This window comes from Rhea pennata, chromosome 13, assembly GCF_028389875.1.
Source record: "Rhea pennata isolate bPtePen1 chromosome 13, bPtePen1.pri, whole genome shotgun sequence".
NCBI lineage: Eukaryota > Metazoa > Chordata > Aves > Rheiformes > Rheidae > Rhea > Rhea pennata.
In genome coordinates this window covers 12371842-12392478 of record NC_084675.1, presented here as the reverse complement: position 1 = coordinate 12392478, position 20637 = coordinate 12371842, and the positions used below count along the sequence as shown (strand labels likewise).

Below are 20637 nucleotides of genomic sequence, written 5' to 3'. Positions count from 1 at the left end.
ATAATTTTAGCTTTTGTGTCCAAATGGTTTTTTATATAAATTCTAAAAATTATTATTTTAATATAACGTAGTCCAATGTTATGTTATTGTCATCATGTTTTTATGCAGCAGAGGGCCATCTTGAGTTTTTATCTTATGTTGTTCAATATCTGTGAAAAAGCAATTTTTTTTTCTGTCTGAAATTAGAGAAGAAAATATGTCCAATGCAAAGTGTGCATGTGAACCAACTCTATAATCAGAACTATTCTTCTATTAACATTTTTTTCAATGGACAAGATTATGTTAGATATCAATAATGTGCGTACCTTGAAAATCAAGTGCATAGTGTTTAATACTGAAAAATTCTAATTGGCAGTATGTTACACAACAATTCAAAAGCCCTTTTTAGGGAGAGTTTGACCTATATCAGATTCCTGACTTAACATCTCAGTATGGGTTGACTTACTCTGTCATTTAGTTGCAGATATGCCCACTGCTGTTAGGAGCTAGTATTTTGAACATACACTCTTAAGTGTAACCTATCTGTATGTTTGTAGGATTCAACCCAAATAGAGTTACCAGTTTTAAGCAAATGTTCGGATTTTAAGTGGAATGATTATAGTGCATTACTTCTCCTATAATGTAGTGGCAGTACTGCATATATACTACTTGCATACTGTTCATGAACTGCTACTAATCATAATATTCTAATGCAGATGTAGAATAATACTGTATAATGTACTGCTGCTATTAATATACTATTAATATTCTAATATACATGTATAACTGATACAGCTGTTGGTTGTGTTGTGTTTTGATGGAAGGGTATCTGCTGCACTCATTAGAAAGCAGCGTTATACTTTTAAAAATCGTGTTTGTGTATGTATGCTTTGAAATTCGTAATATGTTATCCCGCTAGACATACGTATAGTACATATTATTGTCCATGTCAGTCTCTTCATCGCATTCTTTGTCCTTTGGCAAGTCCTTGTGTGATCATGCTTCACTGAACACCCTGATGCTGTTTCTACAAGTTGTCAGATCACGATTGTAGGTCTTGATGCGGAAAAGTACAGCCCTGTATGGCATTTCTGTTATAGTTCTTGCTTTGATATATGTTCAGGTCAGGTCTCTTAACTATTGAAACCTGGAGGAACATGTCCAAGTCTTTTTGGTTTTTGATGAACAGAATTTGCTACAACATGTGAAGTTCAATGTCAGTCCTGATGCAGTTTTCTACAGCTTCCTTACAAGAATATTTCTCAGTTATAATTATGTACTAAATACCAATATATTAATGATCTGTGAACGGAAAAATCAATAAATGATGAGAGTGGAATTTGCATCCAGGTTTATGACTCCTTGTCCAATATAAGCAACACTTATTTTTCAATTGTTATTTATTTTTCTATATATGAATATTAAGAACTTTAGTGGAACTTAAAGTAGAGTAAGTTTACTGGTTGATTAGGATACTGATTTCTAGACTCTAGAAGGACAAAAATCGGTAACCTTTCTACTCTGACAGGGCTAACAAGGTTGACACTCAAATCCTCAATAGATCTTGCTGTTACAGGGGCAGATTTTCAAACTTAATCTTAACTTAACTTATCTTAATCTTAATTTAACTGATCTTAACTCAGCTTCTAATTTAATGCTTGCTATTTTCAGCCTGCAGTGTGCCTTGTCAAAATGAGGTTTTAAGTGAGGTATTTAAAAAGTTGTGGCAGCCTCCACAAGACCTGTTCTTTGGAGATAAGTCAGACTAGTTTGATACCACCTTATCCTTTTTGTGCTTATTCTTTTGAACAACCTTTACATTACAATCTCTGAAACATTCAAGCAGATGTTGATCTCATCTGTCACTTCTCACTTAGAACTTTCCCTGTTTGGGTCACTTTGGTGTAGTTCAACCTCAGACAGCTCAACATGTAACAAGTCCTTTCTTCCGCAGTGTCCTTGTGTGTCTCTTCGGTGACTGCCATGGAACTCCTTGAAAGCACATTCTGACATTGTCCTCTTTGAAATGTATCTGGTTTTATGTCATAGGTAGTGGGAAATAATATTACCTATCCTGTTGCTTTTTGCATTGTAATTTTTGAATGCTTTTTTGATGCCCTTCCTGACTTCTTTTGTGATGCACTTTTTAACAGCATCCGCATGCAAAGAGGAAAAAGTATGCAACTGCTTTCACAGAGTCTATCTAAATGTTGACGAGAATTCTGTCTTGGCACGCTGCTAGCACAGTGTAGGGTTGAGCTGGACTATAATACTATCACTTCAGTGTCAATCTCATAGTGAAGCAGTGTGTGTTTCTATTTGAAAACTTTGGCTTCACATGTAACAAGATATGCTAGAAAAGCCAAATTGAGCATCCTTACATCACTCCTCCCAGTACTTCTGATTTCAGAAGTGCAACACACACCACTTGTCTCAATAAGAGTCTAGAAGCGTCTGTGAGACCTGAATGTCCATGGTAATTGAGAACTGTTTTCCATGAAAGTGTAAAAATGTGTGTTACATGTATTCACTTTCTGTAATGATGCAAGGAATGTTTCAGGCTTTTCTTTCAGGAGATTGAGGATTTTTCTGATTTATCTTTCCAGAAATCAGAAGATTGTCATTCCTGTAGGCACTTCTTTCTCATACATGGTATCTAGCTATAGCTAGTGTTATATTCCCTGGAACATTAGATTCTGAGTATAAGATAAAATTATAAAGACTTTTTTTGGAGCTAACAATTTATTATCTATTTTCTGTTGCTGTTTTGAGAAAGAAGTGATGTATTGTAAAATTGAGGTGCATTTAATGCAGTTCTACGAGTTTAACCGAGGAGATCTCCGATTATCTTGGGTGAGTGCTTATTTTTATATCAAGAGAGTTGTCTCGGTAAGAACAGAAAGTACTCAAAGGTCGTGGTGGATTAAGCCTCTGGAAGCTAAACTAAGAAACATTTGACATTGTTAATCACAGCACCAACGAGTGTTCTTTACCACAATCCACTTACTGGTTGCAGTAATCCACTTACTTAGATTGCAGATTATGATCAGGTGTACTAAATATGCCACTTACTATCAAACAGAACTTACTAATTACATAAAGCTGAAACTTGCAAAGGTCTGTGGTGTGCAAGATGTGTTAGGACTGCTGTGGGAGTGAAGGGATAACAGCAATGAAAACCTACATCAGACAGAAATCATGTATTTTAGTTGGGACAGTAATGTTCTTTTGGACGGGGGTGTAATGCTGCAATTCAGAAAGAGGAGAGACGCGAGTACAGTTGTTCCGAACTAAGCGGCCTGCATTCCTGCGACAGTATTCCTCCTTAGCAAGATAACACTCTTCAGACGTTTTGGCAGCACTTTATATTTAGAACCTTAAATACTAAGCACTTCATATTATTAATTAACATTAAATTAAACTGATAATTTTAGCAGTTCTTCTCTATAGGCATATTGTTTAGATTTTTGTAAAACTCTTTTGAAGGTAAATGTGTGTGCCTATATAGAGACATATTCTACAATTATATATAAAATTATAAAAATTTTATATAAACAAAGTATTCCTTTTTCTTTAGCAAAAAAACTTTTCAGGAAACATGTATTTCAATTGTGAAAATTAAATATGTGAGATACTGGTAGAATACAATGTAAGTTGCCCTCCTCTTGCAGTTTGACAGTAATTGTGCAGATTTTTTTTCCGTTGTATCTGGATGCTGTTAATTGCAGGAGAAGATCAAAAAAAGTTAAGTTTTTCTGAATTACGTGTCAATAACATTGCATACAATACAAATTCAGGAATTAATATATTGACAGAAACTTACTTCTGTCACTCCAAGTGCTACCACAAACCTGGCTAAGTATTTCTTCATTTTTCTGTTACCATTAGGAGAAGACTGGTACTTGCTGCACTTAACACTTACTGTGACAGATGTGAATGACAACGTACCTGAATGGGCCATGAAGCCCTTCCCCTTCTTGGCTGTGGTTTCTCCTCAAGCTGCAGCAGGTACTGAAGTATACAAGCTGCTTGCGGTGGATGCAGATGAAGGGATCAATGGAGCTGTAGAATACTTTCTCCTGGAAGGTAAATTAAAATCACCGTTATTGTGTCCTTTTTAAGCTTTACTGTTGTGACATTTTCTTCTTTATACTTCAGTAAGCAACCTTCCTTTCCTCCTGAGGAAGTTTCGTAAACCCTCAGCTTTGTGTGTGAAAAAAATCAACTTTTAGTGAGGGTGCGGACAGATTTCCCAGGTCCGACGTGTATTCTCTTCTCAAAGCTGAGTTCCTGCCCAGCTTACCACCCAGTGAGGGTAATGGGGACATGAGATAGGCATTACTCTTCAGGGCTTTTGGCAAGGGGGTGGCTTGCCAGCCTTTGGCAGAGTCTTCCTGCTGGACTACCTGCTTATGATACAGGGCACTATGTGGAGCACAGTGTGTCTTGGGTGGAAGAAACTGAGGTTCCATCTCCCTCACAGGAGTCATGCTTCTAGTTCATTCATAACTTTTTTTAAGGGTCTGGTTTGTACCTTAACTGACTTAAGCTAGTACAGACTCACTAGTCTCACTAGTGACTTTCTTTGTGGGACTCAAGAGAAAAATGAAACAAAACCACAAAAAAACTTTAGTACTGGTAGTTTAATACTGTCTATACTGAACAGAAGGGTTGTAGCAATACCATTTCAGGGGTGAATTGGCTTCCTTTTGGCTAGGACTCTAAGAGGATTTTTTTTTTTCCTCTGGTGAGTGATTATTTGTCACACCAGGGTCCTGTTACGGTCAAGTAACAGGAACGTATTGGAGGATGAGGAGGACAGTACCCATCCAGAAAAGTAAAATGTGACTTAGAAATGTGGTTATGAGTGTAATTAGCGGATTCTAAACAGATTAAAGTTTTTTTTGTGTGCATGTTAATTCTAAGATAAAAACAGCTTGGAAATGGACACCCTATTTTCCTCTCAATTTTAATCAAATAAAAATGTACTTGTTGACAACAGTGTGTGGACCTGTTCTTAGGTGGAGAAAACAGATTTGAAGTTGAGAAGGACACTGGCTGGATTAAAACAACAGGTTTGCCATTGGTGAGGGACAAGGAGTACTTACTGACTGTACAAGCAGCAGATAAACTTGGAAGCAAAGGGTCTCTGGCCTCTGTTTCTATAATTGCTGGACTTCGACCACCACAATTTACAAACATATCATACGTTGCTTATGTTCCTGAAAGTATGCCACCAGGAAAATCGTAAGTACTCATGAAAAATAACGCAGTGAAACTGTATTCCTAGTTTATTTCATGTTCCTTGTTTCATCTCCCAAAGGCCCTGTATTGTTTGTGAATCCCAAATACATATTATGATTAGCAATTTAGGTATTTTAATAGAAGAAATGATCAAGATAGAGTGTGGTGATGTATGTTTTGGTCACCATTTTGTATAGAGAAGTGGTTATGAATAATTACAGTTTCTTGCTTTATAGCTGATAAGCAAAATAATAGCAGATATAGTGTTCTAATTTTCAAATGAAATCCGGAATACAAATTAGAAATATTATACCATGAAAGAAAATACCCTGGTGTGAAAAAACATGCGAGTTTTGTGTGTCAGTGTTTGGAAAAGTGCCTGCTCCATCAAGTGAAAATCAAAAAACAAAAGACTCTTTACTGCTTTCATCAGTCAAGTGACAAACAGAAAAAATGAAGATGCCATGAAATTTGTCATTTTATTTTTCTTGTCTAAACATGTATACCTAAATATTGCAGAAAAGTCAATAATGCAGGTTCACCTGTCTAGTCAGTTCCATTTTTGCCAAACTGTTTCATTTTGAGGCCAAACATTTTCTTTTCCAGATGGATCAAAAACACTTCTGTTCTATAAGCTTATTTCTTGTGTTGTCATTCAACTGTTATTCATGCTGTATTTTCTGTGGTATTATATTTTACTGTTCAGCCCACAGCATTCAGTTTTACAGCATCTAAGTAACCAAGGTTGGTTAAGATAAAAACAAACAAACAAAAAAAACCCCAAACAACTGTTAATAGCAGTAAACTGCAGGAAACAAGCATAAGAAAAATGTAAGAATTGTGAAACAGTACAAATACCTATAAGATGCCTTTTGCCTTGGATGCAACAATCTTTAGGATTAAAAATGATGAAACTCTTAGATTACTTGATAATATCCTAAGGGAATGAAATATTTAATAAGGTGTTTTTTATGATACAAGAAGCTCAAATATAAACAATGCCTTCCCAGTGAAAGTGAATTATTATGAGTTAACCAGAAATAGTAATGAAAATTTTGGTAGAATCCCTAGGAAATCCCTTTAAATTTGACCAGTTACACAAGAGCACAGTAAAACAGAGTCCCTGTCATGTACTGAACTTCTGGGGTTATGATTTCACAGTTGTAGGCTGATACAAGATTGTGCTGACAAGAAGAGTGTTAAGAAATCTTTCTGCCTTTTCCTTTGGTCTGGCAGTAGCTCTAACATGCTAGTTGGCTTGACAGGCAGATCGAATGAGAGGCTGCCGTAGCATAAGAAGAGAAAAGTTTTCAGCTGGATTGTTAAACTAGCTCACAGCATGGCCTTGTGATTGTTAGCACCGACGGAAGAAATGGCATGAACGTGCAGCCAGGAATATGGAGTGAGAAAGAGGGCGAAATTCCTGTTGGCTGGAACTGTCTTGTGCTGGCTTCAACTGGCTGAGAGACCACATCTTTTTTAGAAAAACACAAATAAAAAAGGAATAAAATAAGATAATGACCTATGGCAATCTTTGGCAGTATTGCAGTGTTTCAGTGTTGCACCTGCGAGAAGCTAGAACACAACAGCGTGGAAATACAAAGGGTAAAAAAGGTGTTCAGACGAGTTGACTTTTGTCTGTTTGATTGCAATTGTAATTCAGTCCTACGTGTTGCTGGGTTCTTCTGAGGGAATGAGAACCTGTTTTCGTACAAAGCCTGCAAGATAAGGCAACAAGCTGTTGAGGAATGCGTGTTAAATTTTAAACCTTTTAAAAGTATTTCTTCTAGAATTTCTTTCTTTTACTGTATATTATAGTGCTCTTCCTGTTTGACTTTATAAATTTTAGTGGAAAAAAAATAGTGCCAGACAAGATGTAAAAACATGTGTTCTGCATACTATGTAACATGTACACTATATTACCGATTGGCTTTTATCCTTTTGCAATTACCTGTTGAAATATTCAGACAGAATGATTGGAACAGCAGACTTACCATTCCAGTGTTAAAACCAGTCTTGTTTTGTCTCTTAGTTTTCTACCTGAGAATCATTACCCCCTTGTAAGAAATGTAAAAATTCAAATCAGAAATGCAAATTCAGTTGCAGCAAAAATAAAATCCTCTCTATCTAGATCTTTACTGTGTTCTGCTTCCAAGGGTTCTAGCTTTATATTTTTTTACTTCCAGATGACAGAAGTATTGCATAACTAAATGTTCAAATTTGATGTTTACATGCATTTCTCATTAACTTTAGTGAGCATTGCTCTAATCAGACTACAAGATTGCACTTTCAGGACTAACATATAGCATTTTTTGCCATATTGTTCAGTATGTTATACTACAACCTTGAGAGGCATTTTCTTCTTTTCTTTGTTTTTAATTTTTCATGCAGGTTTCTCTCAGTCTCTGCTATACCATATCAAAAAAATTCATTGAGCTACAGTTTAGTAACAAATCTTAGCGGTCTATTCAGCATTGATCAGGCAACAGGAGATATCAGCTTAACTCGGAGTGTGGATTATGAGAGTGACCAACACCAATACCTTCTTTTGGTCAGAGCAGAAGAAAATGAAGAACAGCTGAGTAATACAGCTGAGGTAAGCATTCACTTCTGGCATTCTGTATGGATTTTCTTCTTTTCTTCAGTTTCCTTCAGTCTTCCGGATTCTTATTCTAAGGCACACTAGTGGCTTTCATTTACCCAGCTCATGCTGTGTATTTGGTTATCCATATTAAAAGTCTTTGGATCCTCTGTATAGATAAAAAGGGCTGGATTAAGTACTCTTAGAGTTTATTCTTGCTGATCCTGAAAAGGCTGTTATTGAGGGATCAGTATGCTATCCCATCGTAGGTCCTAGATCTTATCATGGAAGATATGGTAAGAGATGCTACCAAGCCAAACAGGAGGTTTTGTCTTATTCTAAATCATCATAAAGTGTAATTTGTATTTAAGGTTATTCCAATTTAAGGCAAAAATGGAAAAAAAAATGAACATAGTGATTGAAAGTGACTAAATTGACATCTAATTTCAAAAATGAAGTGAACTTGTAAGGACAAGAAGTAGTAAAAACTCATAGGTATTTTAAGGTCAGGGTTCTTGGTGTCTTAGAAGTCTGATGACAAAAATTCTGCTAAATATAGTTATTACAGTTGTTTGAATCCAGAGAGTCACTGAACTAGAAAATGCATGCAATGTAATCATTCCTGCTGCAGGTAGTAGGAGTACACTACAGGAGGAACAGGAGGTAGGATGGACAAGCGGGAGGACACATAGAAACAGTGTGTCAGTATAACAGACTGACTGTAGCACACCAGTGACTGACAATGTGGTACCCTTTTAGGTACCTCAGGAAGAGGACTGGTAGAGCATAACTTGAAAGAAAATTATGAGATGGTTTTTGCCAGTATATTTAGCCTAAATCTATTTTTTCTTACACCTGCTTTACACAGATGCTACTTCGACAGTTATGAGGGAGCAGCTCCCTGTTTACACTAACCAAAGTAAGAGGAAATTGAGTGTACATCTACCTATTGCGTTGTGATGTTAGAAAATTTTAGACAACTAATTTAACAAACTCCTCATTGTTTGCATTGTAAATATGCAGCTGTGGACTCAATTGACAGAAGAATAAGAATAAGAAAACATTTTTAATAAGGTTAGAAACAGGATTTGTTTCTTATTTGTTTTAGTGTATCAGTTCCATTGTAGTGACTTCTGAGTTGCACTGTGTAATTGAATTCAGAACTTGGTCTTGACAGATTTATACTGATAAAAATGTAATATGCTTGGCAGTAGAATTTGTATTTTTACAATAGAAGAGATGAAAGACACAATAGTGAAAAAAGGGTACTTGGAAAGCAGACAGTCCATTTCTGTTTCAATTAATAATAGGAAATAATCAATGGAGGTGAAGGGGGGGATGGAAAGCATTGCTGTAAGGGCCTGGAACTTGGCATTTTCTAACATTTTGGAATTCAGTATAAACAATTATTAGCAGGAAAAGAGCCTTCTAAGAACAACAACTTTTCCTTTGTGCTATAGCTTCTAAAATCTTCGAGGATGTTAGTTTTTGGCAAATCATCCATCCAACATAATGGTGAAGATATTCCCTTGATCCATGTTGATACTATTGAATGTTCTTTTCTTTTCCATTCAGGTTTTTGTTGTAATCACAGATGTGAATGATTGTGCCCCCGAATTCCACCAGCTGATTTACAGCAAAGATAGTGTTCCTGAAACAGTTCCTCTGACAACTGCACTTCTACAAGGTTAATGCTTTTAAAATCATTTGTTACATTCAGTAAGAGTTTTCTTTCACAGATTACAACTCATCTTAGAAGCCGAAATTATGCTGTTCAAGAAGAGGTAGTTAAAATCTGTGGAGTCAGTTGACACCAGCAGAATTAGATCATAAGCATTTGCTATTGTCACAGTCGAAACGATCTCGGGGAGAGGAAAGAAATTTTCTCTGTAGGGTTTTGAAGTAAGAGTACTTTAAATGTGATTGCATTAGATCAGTAGGATTGTAGTAGCAATCCTGCAGTGTTTCTCTTTTGGAAGAAAGAAGATTACGTTGGATCAGAAATTGTACAGATGTCAGCTCACCTTCTCTGTCTATCTTTAAAAGGTCTATGTGAGCTCACAATAGGGAATGCTGTCTTTTTTTATGTTAAAATCTTCTTATGCAGCTTCAGTGTTATATATGAGGTTTTGTTTGGATGCAGTAGAGCAAGATTTGGCTTCTTCCCAATATAAGCAATAACTGGAGCTTTAAATGATGATACTCTGTATTGTAAATAAAATATGAAATCATGTATTGAAAATACATGTAGGGATATGAGTAGGTTCTGTCAATAAAACAAACTTTTGCCAACTGCGAAGAGCCTTATTAGTCTTTAACCATTATGTAAGCTTATTATAAATCTTGAAGAAAAAGGAAATTAAACTTATCGATCCCTAGCAGGAGGTTACAGAATGCTATTTACTGTTCTATTTAGTAATTTATCCCATGGTAATAGTAGTCTGTCGATTATTATGCTGGTGACTGAGTTTTTCATGAGTTATTTCAAACATCATTTGCCAAGGCAAATAATATTACTGTTTATATTATACTTTTATTAAAATGCTTAACATTTCAATTCATAGACTTTGATCTAGAAAATTCTTTCTTTCTCTTTTAACAGTGTCAGCCACTGACTGTGATTCAAAAGAGAATGCTGAAATACTATATTACACTTTGAGTCCAGATTTTAGTGTTACTTCTCATGGTACTGTATTTCCAGCAACAGAGTTGAACTATGAGCGACCTAACCATCTTTATGAGTTCATAATTATGGCTGTAGATAAGGGAGAAGAGCCCAAGACTGGGACAGCAACTGTTAGGATCCATGTTTCAAATGTGAATGATGAAGCACCTGAATTTTCCCAGGCAATGTAAATACATATTTTTAAAACTCTATCTTTGTTTTTTACTGCTGCTTTTTAAATTTTGATTAGAAGGGTGATCATTATGCAATGTTCACTGATTTAGGTTCATTCAAATTAGTGGGGTTAGACTGACAAATGCAAGGTGTCTTTTTGACTCTGAAGCTTTGTTACCACAGTAAAAAATAGTTTCAGTTTGTTTCTTAATTGCAAAGTTTAGACACAGTTTCAATCTGTAGTAGGACTCATCTCTAAATAGACAGGGTTGGTATTGTAGACAAACCTGTGCTGTACGAGTTGCTGTTGTATACATGTACAGTGTTGAAACTAAATTCATCTCCTAGAGGATGCATGCAATTTGTATTTTAATCAGTGAGGTTCAGATTTGTAACCTGGATTAGAATCTGGACCAATTCAAATCACACTTCCTGATATTACCCAAAGACTCACCACTTATGCATATGGTACATAAGTCCTACAGCATTGCAGCTCGTCTTGTTTTTTTTTCCAAGAGTGTTCAATTTGTCTCAAGTTCTTGTTTAACCAGGTTAACAAGGCTTTGATTTTGCTTTATCTATCCCATGATGATAAAATCCTGAATACAATCTTCAGACAGCTCTTAACTGAAGTTTTCTGTGAGATAACTTCATCATCATCACCTGTAAATTGGCTCTTGTTGGGAGACTAATCTGTAATTAATGTTATGCTTAGTAGTAGGCTAATACAAATCAAGATGATGGTGTTGTCCTTTCAGCCCTTTGTTTAAATAGATTTACAGTCCAGTGTAAACTCGTGATTCCTCTGCACGAGCTTTCTTTCATCACAGCGATCTTGTATCTCAGTTATGAAATGCTTAAGGCTGCTACTCTGTCTCATTTTGTCAGTTTCTAGTTTGTCCTTCTTAAGAGACCTCTTCTGATGACTTGAACTGTTCTGTCCCTATATTTAATGCTCAAAACTTTCAGAATTACCGTTATTACAATTATTGCCTCCTCAGGGATAAGACAATATCCTGAAGGTTGTGACTGAACTAAACCAGAATAATTTAGTTCTTTTATTTCATTGCATATTAAATTGAGGGTGGGGGGAAGCTACCTCTACACAGGTTCTGATGCAAACACATGTATATGGAAAGCAAAACTTAAGGAAGAGGTTTTCTGTGTATCCATTTTTTTTGTATTGGAATTTTATATCACTGTCAGCATAATGATGTGGAGATGTGAGAGTAACTGACTTCATCTAACAGCTGCAGTCACTTTGACTCTGCTCACAATAAGATAAGAGTACTGCGCTCATAAGCAGACTTGAGCACTCTGAGCCCAGTGATATATGTGTATTTTATTTACATTACTGTGTACAACCAGCTGTAGTTCGTTCTTATGTAGTTCTATACCTACTGCAGACATATCTGTAGCATGCTCAGCCTGGCCTAATGCCCAATCCAATCAGAAAAAATACTAAATATTTTGGACTTTGCTAAGCAGGAGGCTCTTCTACTCCAGAAAATGTTAAGCTCTAGACTGATAATGCTTCTTAAGAGCTTACAATGTGAGTGATGTGTCTGGTCTTGAATAGATTTAATTTTTTCTTTCTTTCTTTCCTTCTTTTTTTTTAAACTGACATTATGCATATGTTCTCCAGAACTGATTCTCATCTTAGTTGTGCTGGTGCAGATCCAGACAAATCCACAGAGAATACACTGAAAGCATTTTGACAACTTATGTCAAAGTATGCTACAGGAATCAATGTTTTTAAACTTAGCAAATGTTTGCTTTGATTCTGTGAATTATATATCTCACGTATTTAAAATGATGAATTCTGCATATAGCACAAGTCTTACTGTGAAGGCAAGCATCAAAGCTGCAATACTCCTGAAAGTTTGCAATGGAAATCTGTAGGAGGTAACAACAGAAAAACATGGATGGAATAATATTGTTTCATTGGTTTAACAAAGTTTGTAAGTGTAATTATATTACTCAAGAAATTAATAAACCTCTGCAATACTCTTTGTACAGGTAGTAAGTAAATGTCAGTTGATGTTATAGAATGCAGTTGTGTGTGTGTATTTTCCATCTAAATTTCTTAGGATCTTGTCCTGACTTCTTTTAACAGCTACAGGAGTTTTGTTTCTGAAGATGCAGGCCCAAATACACTAGTTGCTACAGTTAATGCTGTTGACCCTGATGGAGATGGTATAACATATGATATTCTATCTGGGAATCAAAAAGGGAACTTTGTTATTGACCGTAAGAAAGGTAAGGATACTTTAGCTCTTTGTTTTTGCAGAGTCAAAACTGTCTGTGGATCCTGATGTGAAGTGCACAGAATTTGGTCTTTGTTAGATAGCTGTTATAAGAACTGAACAAGCATATGCTATTTTTGGAGCCTTTACTAAACTAATAAAAATTGCAGGAGAAAAAACAATGCAATTATTCTAGACTCTCTTCTAATTCTTAAAATGTGTACCATTTCCTTAAAAAAAAAAAATGTACAATTCTTTTTCCAATTTGCTCATTGTCTGATTTCCATTTGCAACTTAATTGACAGCATTATTATGAATAACAGGTAAATGTCATCTTCCAAAATATGCCACAAGGGTTTGAATAATACTTAATCTAGGAAACTAGTTTTGAAGTTTGTGCTAGACACTAACATAAGTGGGCTGCCTCACAGAGGAAGGCAAGCTGGACCTTAGGACCCAAGGGTGACAGCAAGGCAGGCAGAGGTAGAGACAGCACTGTCACAGAATCATAGAATTGGTAAGATTGGAAGGGACCTCTGGAGATCATCTAGTCCACCCCTCAAACAAGTGCCCCATACAGGAATTGAACCCACAACCTTGGCATTATTAGCACCATGCTCTAACCAACTGAGCTAAACCTAACACAAATGCCATCCCACAGCACCTGAGGAAGGCGTGTGGGTGCACTCAAGGACCTGCCATCAACTTACTGAAAGTGGCCAAAGATACTGTTAGTAATCATGTTGGCATACGAGGCGTATGAGAAAAATGTTTTGAAGAATGAATTTGCATATTGATACTGAGTGTTAATGCTAAGTGTTTCAGCATGATCTTGGTTCTGGTGCATGATGCCGACGACTGCCTCTCTGCTCAGTAGACTAATACTGAAGGGAGGTGGAGAAAACAGTCATGTCTTAGTCTGATACAGTTTATTTCTCTGTGTTTTCCTTGGCTAATAGTAGTCTTCTGCAAAAAAAACCCAGAAATATTTCAAAAAGCACAGTATTCATTCGACATATGCAGTGGCCATTATACTATGCATAGATTGAGTAAACAGTTCATGACACAGTGCTGCAGGAAGATGCGCAGCTCTGCATGACAAACCATCTCCCTTTTAATTCCTCCCAGTTGATATGAGGGGTAGAGGGGCTAGTGGGAAGCTGTAATGCTTCCCAGGAAAAGCTCCCTGAATCTACCTAGTAAATATACACTCATATATTGTCTGATTTTGATCTGGCCTACTAAGAATTATGCAGAACATAAGCTTGTGTTCAAATCTTTAACATACCTTTTTATGTTTAAGGCAATAATAACCTTCTCATATAACTGGATCTGTGTGCAACTCTGATATATGGCAAGTCAGACTGGAGTAATTTTCTTTACGCAGTTCAGTTCAAACTGATTTAAAGTGAGCATTTATGTTTTAGATAAGTGTTTTTTTTTTCTGTAGTTGTGTGTCCTGGCAATGTGAGTGTGAGCAAACACTTTTCAACCAAGTTTACTTGTGCTTTACTGACACAAGATGATGCACTTGTAGGCAGAATCGGGCTATTACTCCTTTTTTTTTTCTGTTAAGGTGAAATTATGTTAAAGATGTGCTAAGTAAACAAATTTTTTGATTTAATTCTTTTGATTTTTTTTTTAAGCCCAAAGGCGGGGGGAAACAACATTGGTGTTTTTTGTTAAAAATCCCACAAACACATCATCTGAGTAAGTTGGCATATCCATTTAAATTAATAGGATTTGTTTGATGTTTGTTGCTTGGGGGGAAAAAAGACATTCTGAGGCAGAAATAGGAGACTAAATTGAAGTCCCGTTGATGGCAATTTTAAATTTTGAATAACTTTAATGAAACTACATTTAACCTCTTTGGAACTCCAATCAAAATCTGAATTTAGATTTTTTTTCCTCTTTTTTTCCCTCCTTTTATTCCTTCTGACTTCAGAAAGTAGTTGTAGGTTCTTCGGGTTAAATTCTGAATGTTTGGGCACCTAAAAAGGAATGATAGTTTCAAAAGTGTCTAGTTGTCACACAAGAATAATACTGATGCTTTTGAAAATCTTCATTGCAAATGCTCAAAAAAATTGTTTGGTAGCATCTCTTACGGTCAAATCTGTAGTTTTTATAAGACTATCTAATTTTTCTTCTCAATTTTTATAGTCTATAAAACAGTTCAGAAACATTATCATTTTATTATGTGACAAAAGCCAAAAAGTTATTGAAATAATGCTAAAGGTTTATATGGTGGCTTGCAACAATTTCAGAGATCATGTCAGTGGAATGTCTGTACCTCCTTGTCACAAAAGTGCCCAGGTGAAACAGAGATGGGTCAAAAATAAGTGCCACAGTAAAGACAGTACAATTGCAAGCAAATTGAGTGACACTGATGCTGTGACAATATTCTACTGTAATGACAATTGCTGTCGTGCCTGATGAATAACAGTGTTGACTGATGGATGATGATGCAAAAAAGTGACAGCTTCTTACTGCATATTCTCAGATAGCTGTCATCTGTTTTGGTTATGTAACAAATCTTTCACAAGCCTTTCTCTGACAGTGCTTGTATATCCTATCCAGTAGAAAATACAATTTGGGTGACATAGGAGAGAAGAAAAATAAAGACTTCTGAGGATAGATCTGTACAGCTAAATGCTGCGATGATTATGCTGCAGGAAGATAAACTTCAGCTAGTTTCAGCTGAACCATCATGGGTAACCACCAATGAAGACGTGGTGACACATGCTTCATTGCAATAACAAAAGAGTACCCAGGCTCTGTAGTGGGGCATATTCATGTTGAACAGAAGTTTGCCACAATGTCTCTCCATTTTCTTTGTTTGTCTTTCAGTTTTGTTTTCTTCCTTCCTGAAATAGCTATACTAAAGCTAACATATGCAGATCAGCTGAGCTGTAGCCAGTGCCTCATTTGGTTTTGTAGACCTACCTGCAGACAAACCTGTTATACTATCTTTTGTTTTAATATCAAACCACATTAACACTACCTAAGTTAAATTAAACCATAGGCTTTTGGTTTTCTGCTGAGTAGTTAAACCAGAATGGTTTGCTGTGATGCTCACTGGTAAGAAGGATAACAGTTATTGGTTAATACAGTAAAAAATAAAAACACAACCTATTGTTTTTACAGGTCTAGTTAGACTTCGTTCAAGTCCGTTTCCAAAGCTGCAAGGGCCAGAGTATGTTCTTAATGTCACAGCTACTGATGATAATGCCTCTGGAGGGCCCCATTCTCTTACCAGTACTGCTCAGGTTATTGTGAAAATTGATGACATCAATAATAACAAACCTGTCTTTCAGAAGGTAGTGTATTTATTTTGTTAAGTTCTATACACATATACACACACACAGATATATATCTGAATATATTAATTAGGCTGCTGAATATTTAAGACTGTCATTGCAAATGATGTAGCAGTTGAACTATTCAAGAAATGATCTCCTCCAAAGCTGCCATGGTCTTCTCCATCTTTCACGTCATTTTCCGGAGCCATGAGTGGTGGTTCTTGCAGCAGAGCAGCTCCTGTGGGTGCTGTCTCTGCCCTGAACTATATCTCACTTCTGACATTTTAGAAGATAAGGATGAGTAAGTAACTTCTGAAGGTTTGATATGACATCTGAGGAGGAAACAGATGGGTAACATCCATTATCCCGTGGACTTGTTGCAATATTCCAAAATTCCTCTCTCAAGTACATAGTCTTCCTTTGATGATAGTGGGACTGAGACTGAGGGGAAAAAAGTGAAAGGATTTTGGCTTAAATTATAAAGTACTTAAGAAAAAATAAATGGTTGCATATGTTTTTAGAATGTTGATTTGTATTGACGATCTCTTGTCTAAACATTTTGAGTTTAATGCTGATGGTAGATAAGTTGATCAAGTGTTGCATATTTTGAAAAGTTAGTGACTATTCATGTCAGTCTTGCAAGTATTGTTAACTTGTCCTTGACAAAGTTACTTTGTATAGAAATCCATTATTGACCAAAGCAATTTTGCGACATATTAAAAACTGTGGGCAAATGCATGCCCTCTTTATGTAAGGTTTTTGCTAACTTAGAAAAATATTTCTATTTGGAAGCATTTGCAACTATAATATTTTGTCCAAATATTTTTGTCAGTTAGAAATACAGAATGGCCTCCAATTGCATTTAGTTTATATAATCACGGAACAGTAAATGAAGCCTGCAAATTAATCATGGTACAAATAAACATTAACATTACTGCATCAAAATAGAAGTACAACTAAATACTTTTTGGTTTAGATTTAAATCAAATGTCATGAGTTTTTTTTTGGCCTTTCCCCCCCCCCACACTTAGTGTCAGTATTATCGGGAACATGCTTCTGTATTGGAAAACCAGCCTTCAGGGACAGTTGTACTGCAAGTTGAAGCCACTGATGCTGATGAAGGAGCCAATGGTTTAGTGAAATATGGCTTGATGCACAAAGGTGGTATCCTACCAGCGTTTAGTATTCATCCTGACTCAGGTAAAGTGAGTATTGAAACTGATAATGACACAATATAAACCATTTTGTTACACTGATGGAAGACAAACATAAATAAAATCAGATTTTGCACTTTTCATGGAGTCTCTTGATTGCAGACAAAATACAAGCTTTTTAACTGCATAAACAGATACTCTTAGTTTTTAATGTGTCCAGTATTTACCTAGAATTGATGCCTTTCCTGAAATGTAGAAGTTCTGCTGTGTGAAATAACTATAGTTTTGTAAATAGGTTAAAAAATATTTAGATTTTGTGTGCATGCATCTTGCAGCATTACTAATGAGATACAGATGGTTTATCCAAGCAGCAGAGTACAAAGAGACTGTGTGTGGAAGGGCAAAACTGTAAGTTTAGACTGAGCTTTTAGAGGATAAAAGACATGAAACATGCCTTACATTGTACTTTTCTGTTTTCTAAAATAAAGTCCAACTTTGCAAAGACACAAGTGTGTATGACATTTTAACTATCTGAGCAGTACAGTTTAATTTGCTGAAATTTTGTGATTGGAGCCTTGCACCTAAAACTCACATTATAGGTGTATTTAATCTATTATATTACAGCTCAATGTATGAACAATCAGATGAACCTCTGAATGCACAGTATTGTCAAATGCATACTATTTTAACTCTTTGGCTTTTAATTTGTTTTCAGGAGTCCTGACAACTGTTCAGGTATTTGATCGAGAAAAACAGAGGGAATATCCTATCACTGTGACAGCAACAGATCAAGCAGCAGAACCTGTCACTGGAATATGCCAGATAAATGTTGTTATCCTGGACCAAAATGATAATGATCCCAGATTTGAAAGCACCCACTATGAATGTAATTGAGAGTCATTGGATAGAGTTTCTGTGCCCTGAGTGTGAGCTTACCTGATGTCTAAGATTTTTGATTTTCCTCTTTCCTGACATTAGATCTTGTGACTAGCAAGATAATAGCCGGAAATGCATTCATCTTACTTGCAGAATTGTCGCTCTGTGTGATGTAACAAGTACAGGCTTGATTTCCAGTCCTTACTGAGTGCTGTTATGGGCAAACCTTGAAACAATAGCTGTATCAGTATCTTTGCTCACTTAATTAAGTACACCAAGTATCTCTGGTGCTGCTCAGAGATGTAAAAGTGGTAATCAGCATTAGTTTTCAGCATTGAGCAGTAACTGTATCCTTTTCTGATTAATATGTTTTTGTTATAACTTTTGATTACGTAGTTTTCCCCTTGAATTTTGCCATTCTACATTGTTTGTTGTTTTACCTTTCCTGTTTGGTTCCTCAAAAACCCTTCTTGCTTATAGATAAACTCCCAGAGGCATGTGTAATATTCATTAAAAAAAAAAGTGAAGAAAAGGTATTTCTCAATTTCTTATAATATGCAAATCCTAGAAAGTAATTTTTGGCAACATGGTCCTTTTAGGCAACGTGATCCGTAGTTCAAGAGTGATAGCAGTACTTCAAAATATTCAATTTGATTTTATGGACATCTTTACAAAATGAATGAAGTATAGCTTCCATCCATTTTACTTCAATATTTCTTCATGGTAGAAAATTGTTCATTATGCTTTAATGAATTAATGATAAGTCTGTAATCTCCTTTTTTTGTATTAGATTTCCTAACAGAGGACACGAGAGTTGGGACTAGCTTTCTTCGTGTTGCAGCCCATGATGTTGACTACAGCTCAAATGCTGCTATTACATACTCCATAGCAAATGAAGAACCTGATTATTTACAGATTAATTCTACTACTGGTTGGGTCTTTGTCAGCCAGCCCATACCTCAGGTAAGGTGCTTGCTTCCTTTATAAGCCTGACTGCTATCTCAGTGTATCATAGGAGGGACTGAGATCACAACTCTGTCCCTACTTCCACATTACTACTTCACTTTAAAGGATCTATATGGCATGTTTAATTTAAATTTTTGTTAAACACTTTTAGCTGATGGCTCTCTGAACTGCATACAGGCAAGCTTTGCTGTCAGCTGGAGGGTAGCAGCTGACAGCACTGCCTATGAGAACCTGTTCATCCTTCTTCAGTTTGCTCCAGTATGCTAATGTTGGAACAAGGACCTGGGAGGGCTGAGACCTTAAGCAGGGGAACAAGAACCATGTGTGGACTTTGTTGTATTAGCAGACAATGAGTTAAGATGCAAACCTGGATATGAAGGAGTGAAATACTGCTTCTGTTACGGGTTCCCATTTTGACACATTTTAGTCACACTGAGCTAAGCATAGCTATCTGTTGGGAAGGTGAAGGCATAGTGGACAAAATTGTTTCACCCAGCTTTCTACAACTCTGAAAATATCAAACTGCTTATCTATAAATGGCTGAAAATTCTAAATTTTAAAGTAATTTGTGTTGAAGTGAAAATACCATTCTCAATGTTGATCTTTAAATACCTACTAGGTGTTGCTTATATCTTTGAAATTTAACTTCTAAGTAGCTGACACAAAATTTGAATGAAGGTGTGTTCTTTTAATATTTACTTTACTGAACCTAAGAATCCTATAGGCCTGATTATACGCAAGATTAAGAACTCAATGATTCTATAAATTTTTTTTTTTGACTTAATATAGGTGAAATTTGTTCAGGTTTACTAAGGCATATAGGAGCATTTTCCAACGATCTTAAGTAAAGCAAATAGTAGAATTTTCCTACGACCTTGCAGCTACTTCATATTCTGAGCTTAATATTCTCTACTGTGGATATTTTTCTTTCTTGATGATTTTTTTTATTGTGCCTTTAATTTTATATATTTGTTTATTTTGCAAAAAAAGCTCATTTGAGCCTCGATCAAACCTCTCTATAATGAACCTCTTTTTGTTGTTCAGAGGTCATCTATAATTCGAGAGATTATTGCTACAGATGGAGGTAATAGGAGCAGTAAAGTTGAACTTGCAGTAACTATTACTAGTGCGAAAAACCAGCCCCCAAGGTGGGAGAGAGACAGTTATGAAGTTGTTATTCCAGAGAATACTACACGAGATGCATCAATTTTGGTAAGTTTGGGAGTTGCCTGTTTCTTTGCAAGGCTCTAGAGTGTTTGAACAGGCTTGTTTGCTCAAGTTTAGTAAACTTATTATAATGTTGTTGCGTATTGCAGTGTCCAATGATCTGCTACCAGTTTTCTTTCAAAAGTGCTAGCAGTAGTAGGCATTTTTTGCTCTAATTCATATGTATGCAACTGCTATTCAGTTCAATTCAGTTCAGTTCAATTTCTCTTCCATTTGGACAACACTA

The 20637-nt window shown here is 35.9% G+C and overlaps 1 protein-coding gene across 1 annotated transcript in view; it reads left to right on the top strand.

Annotated features, from left to right (window-relative positions):
- The first annotated feature begins 3923 nt into the window (after positions 1-3923).
- Positions 3924-20637, top strand: part of LOC134146198 (neural-cadherin-like) — a 48956-nt gene continuing 32242 nt past the window's right edge. The window contains 11 exon segments of the mRNA XM_062586468.1: positions 3924-4065; positions 5001-5226; positions 7615-7819; positions 9380-9491; positions 10407-10656; positions 12760-12902; positions 16034-16206; positions 17220-17388; positions 18058-18228; positions 19009-19181; positions 20229-20396. Of these exon segments, the coding sequence (XP_062442452.1) occupies positions 3939-4065; positions 5001-5226; positions 7615-7819; positions 9380-9491; positions 10407-10656; positions 12760-12902; positions 16034-16206; positions 17220-17388; positions 18058-18228; positions 19009-19181; positions 20229-20396 (1917 nt within the window). The 5' untranslated portion in view covers positions 3924-3938.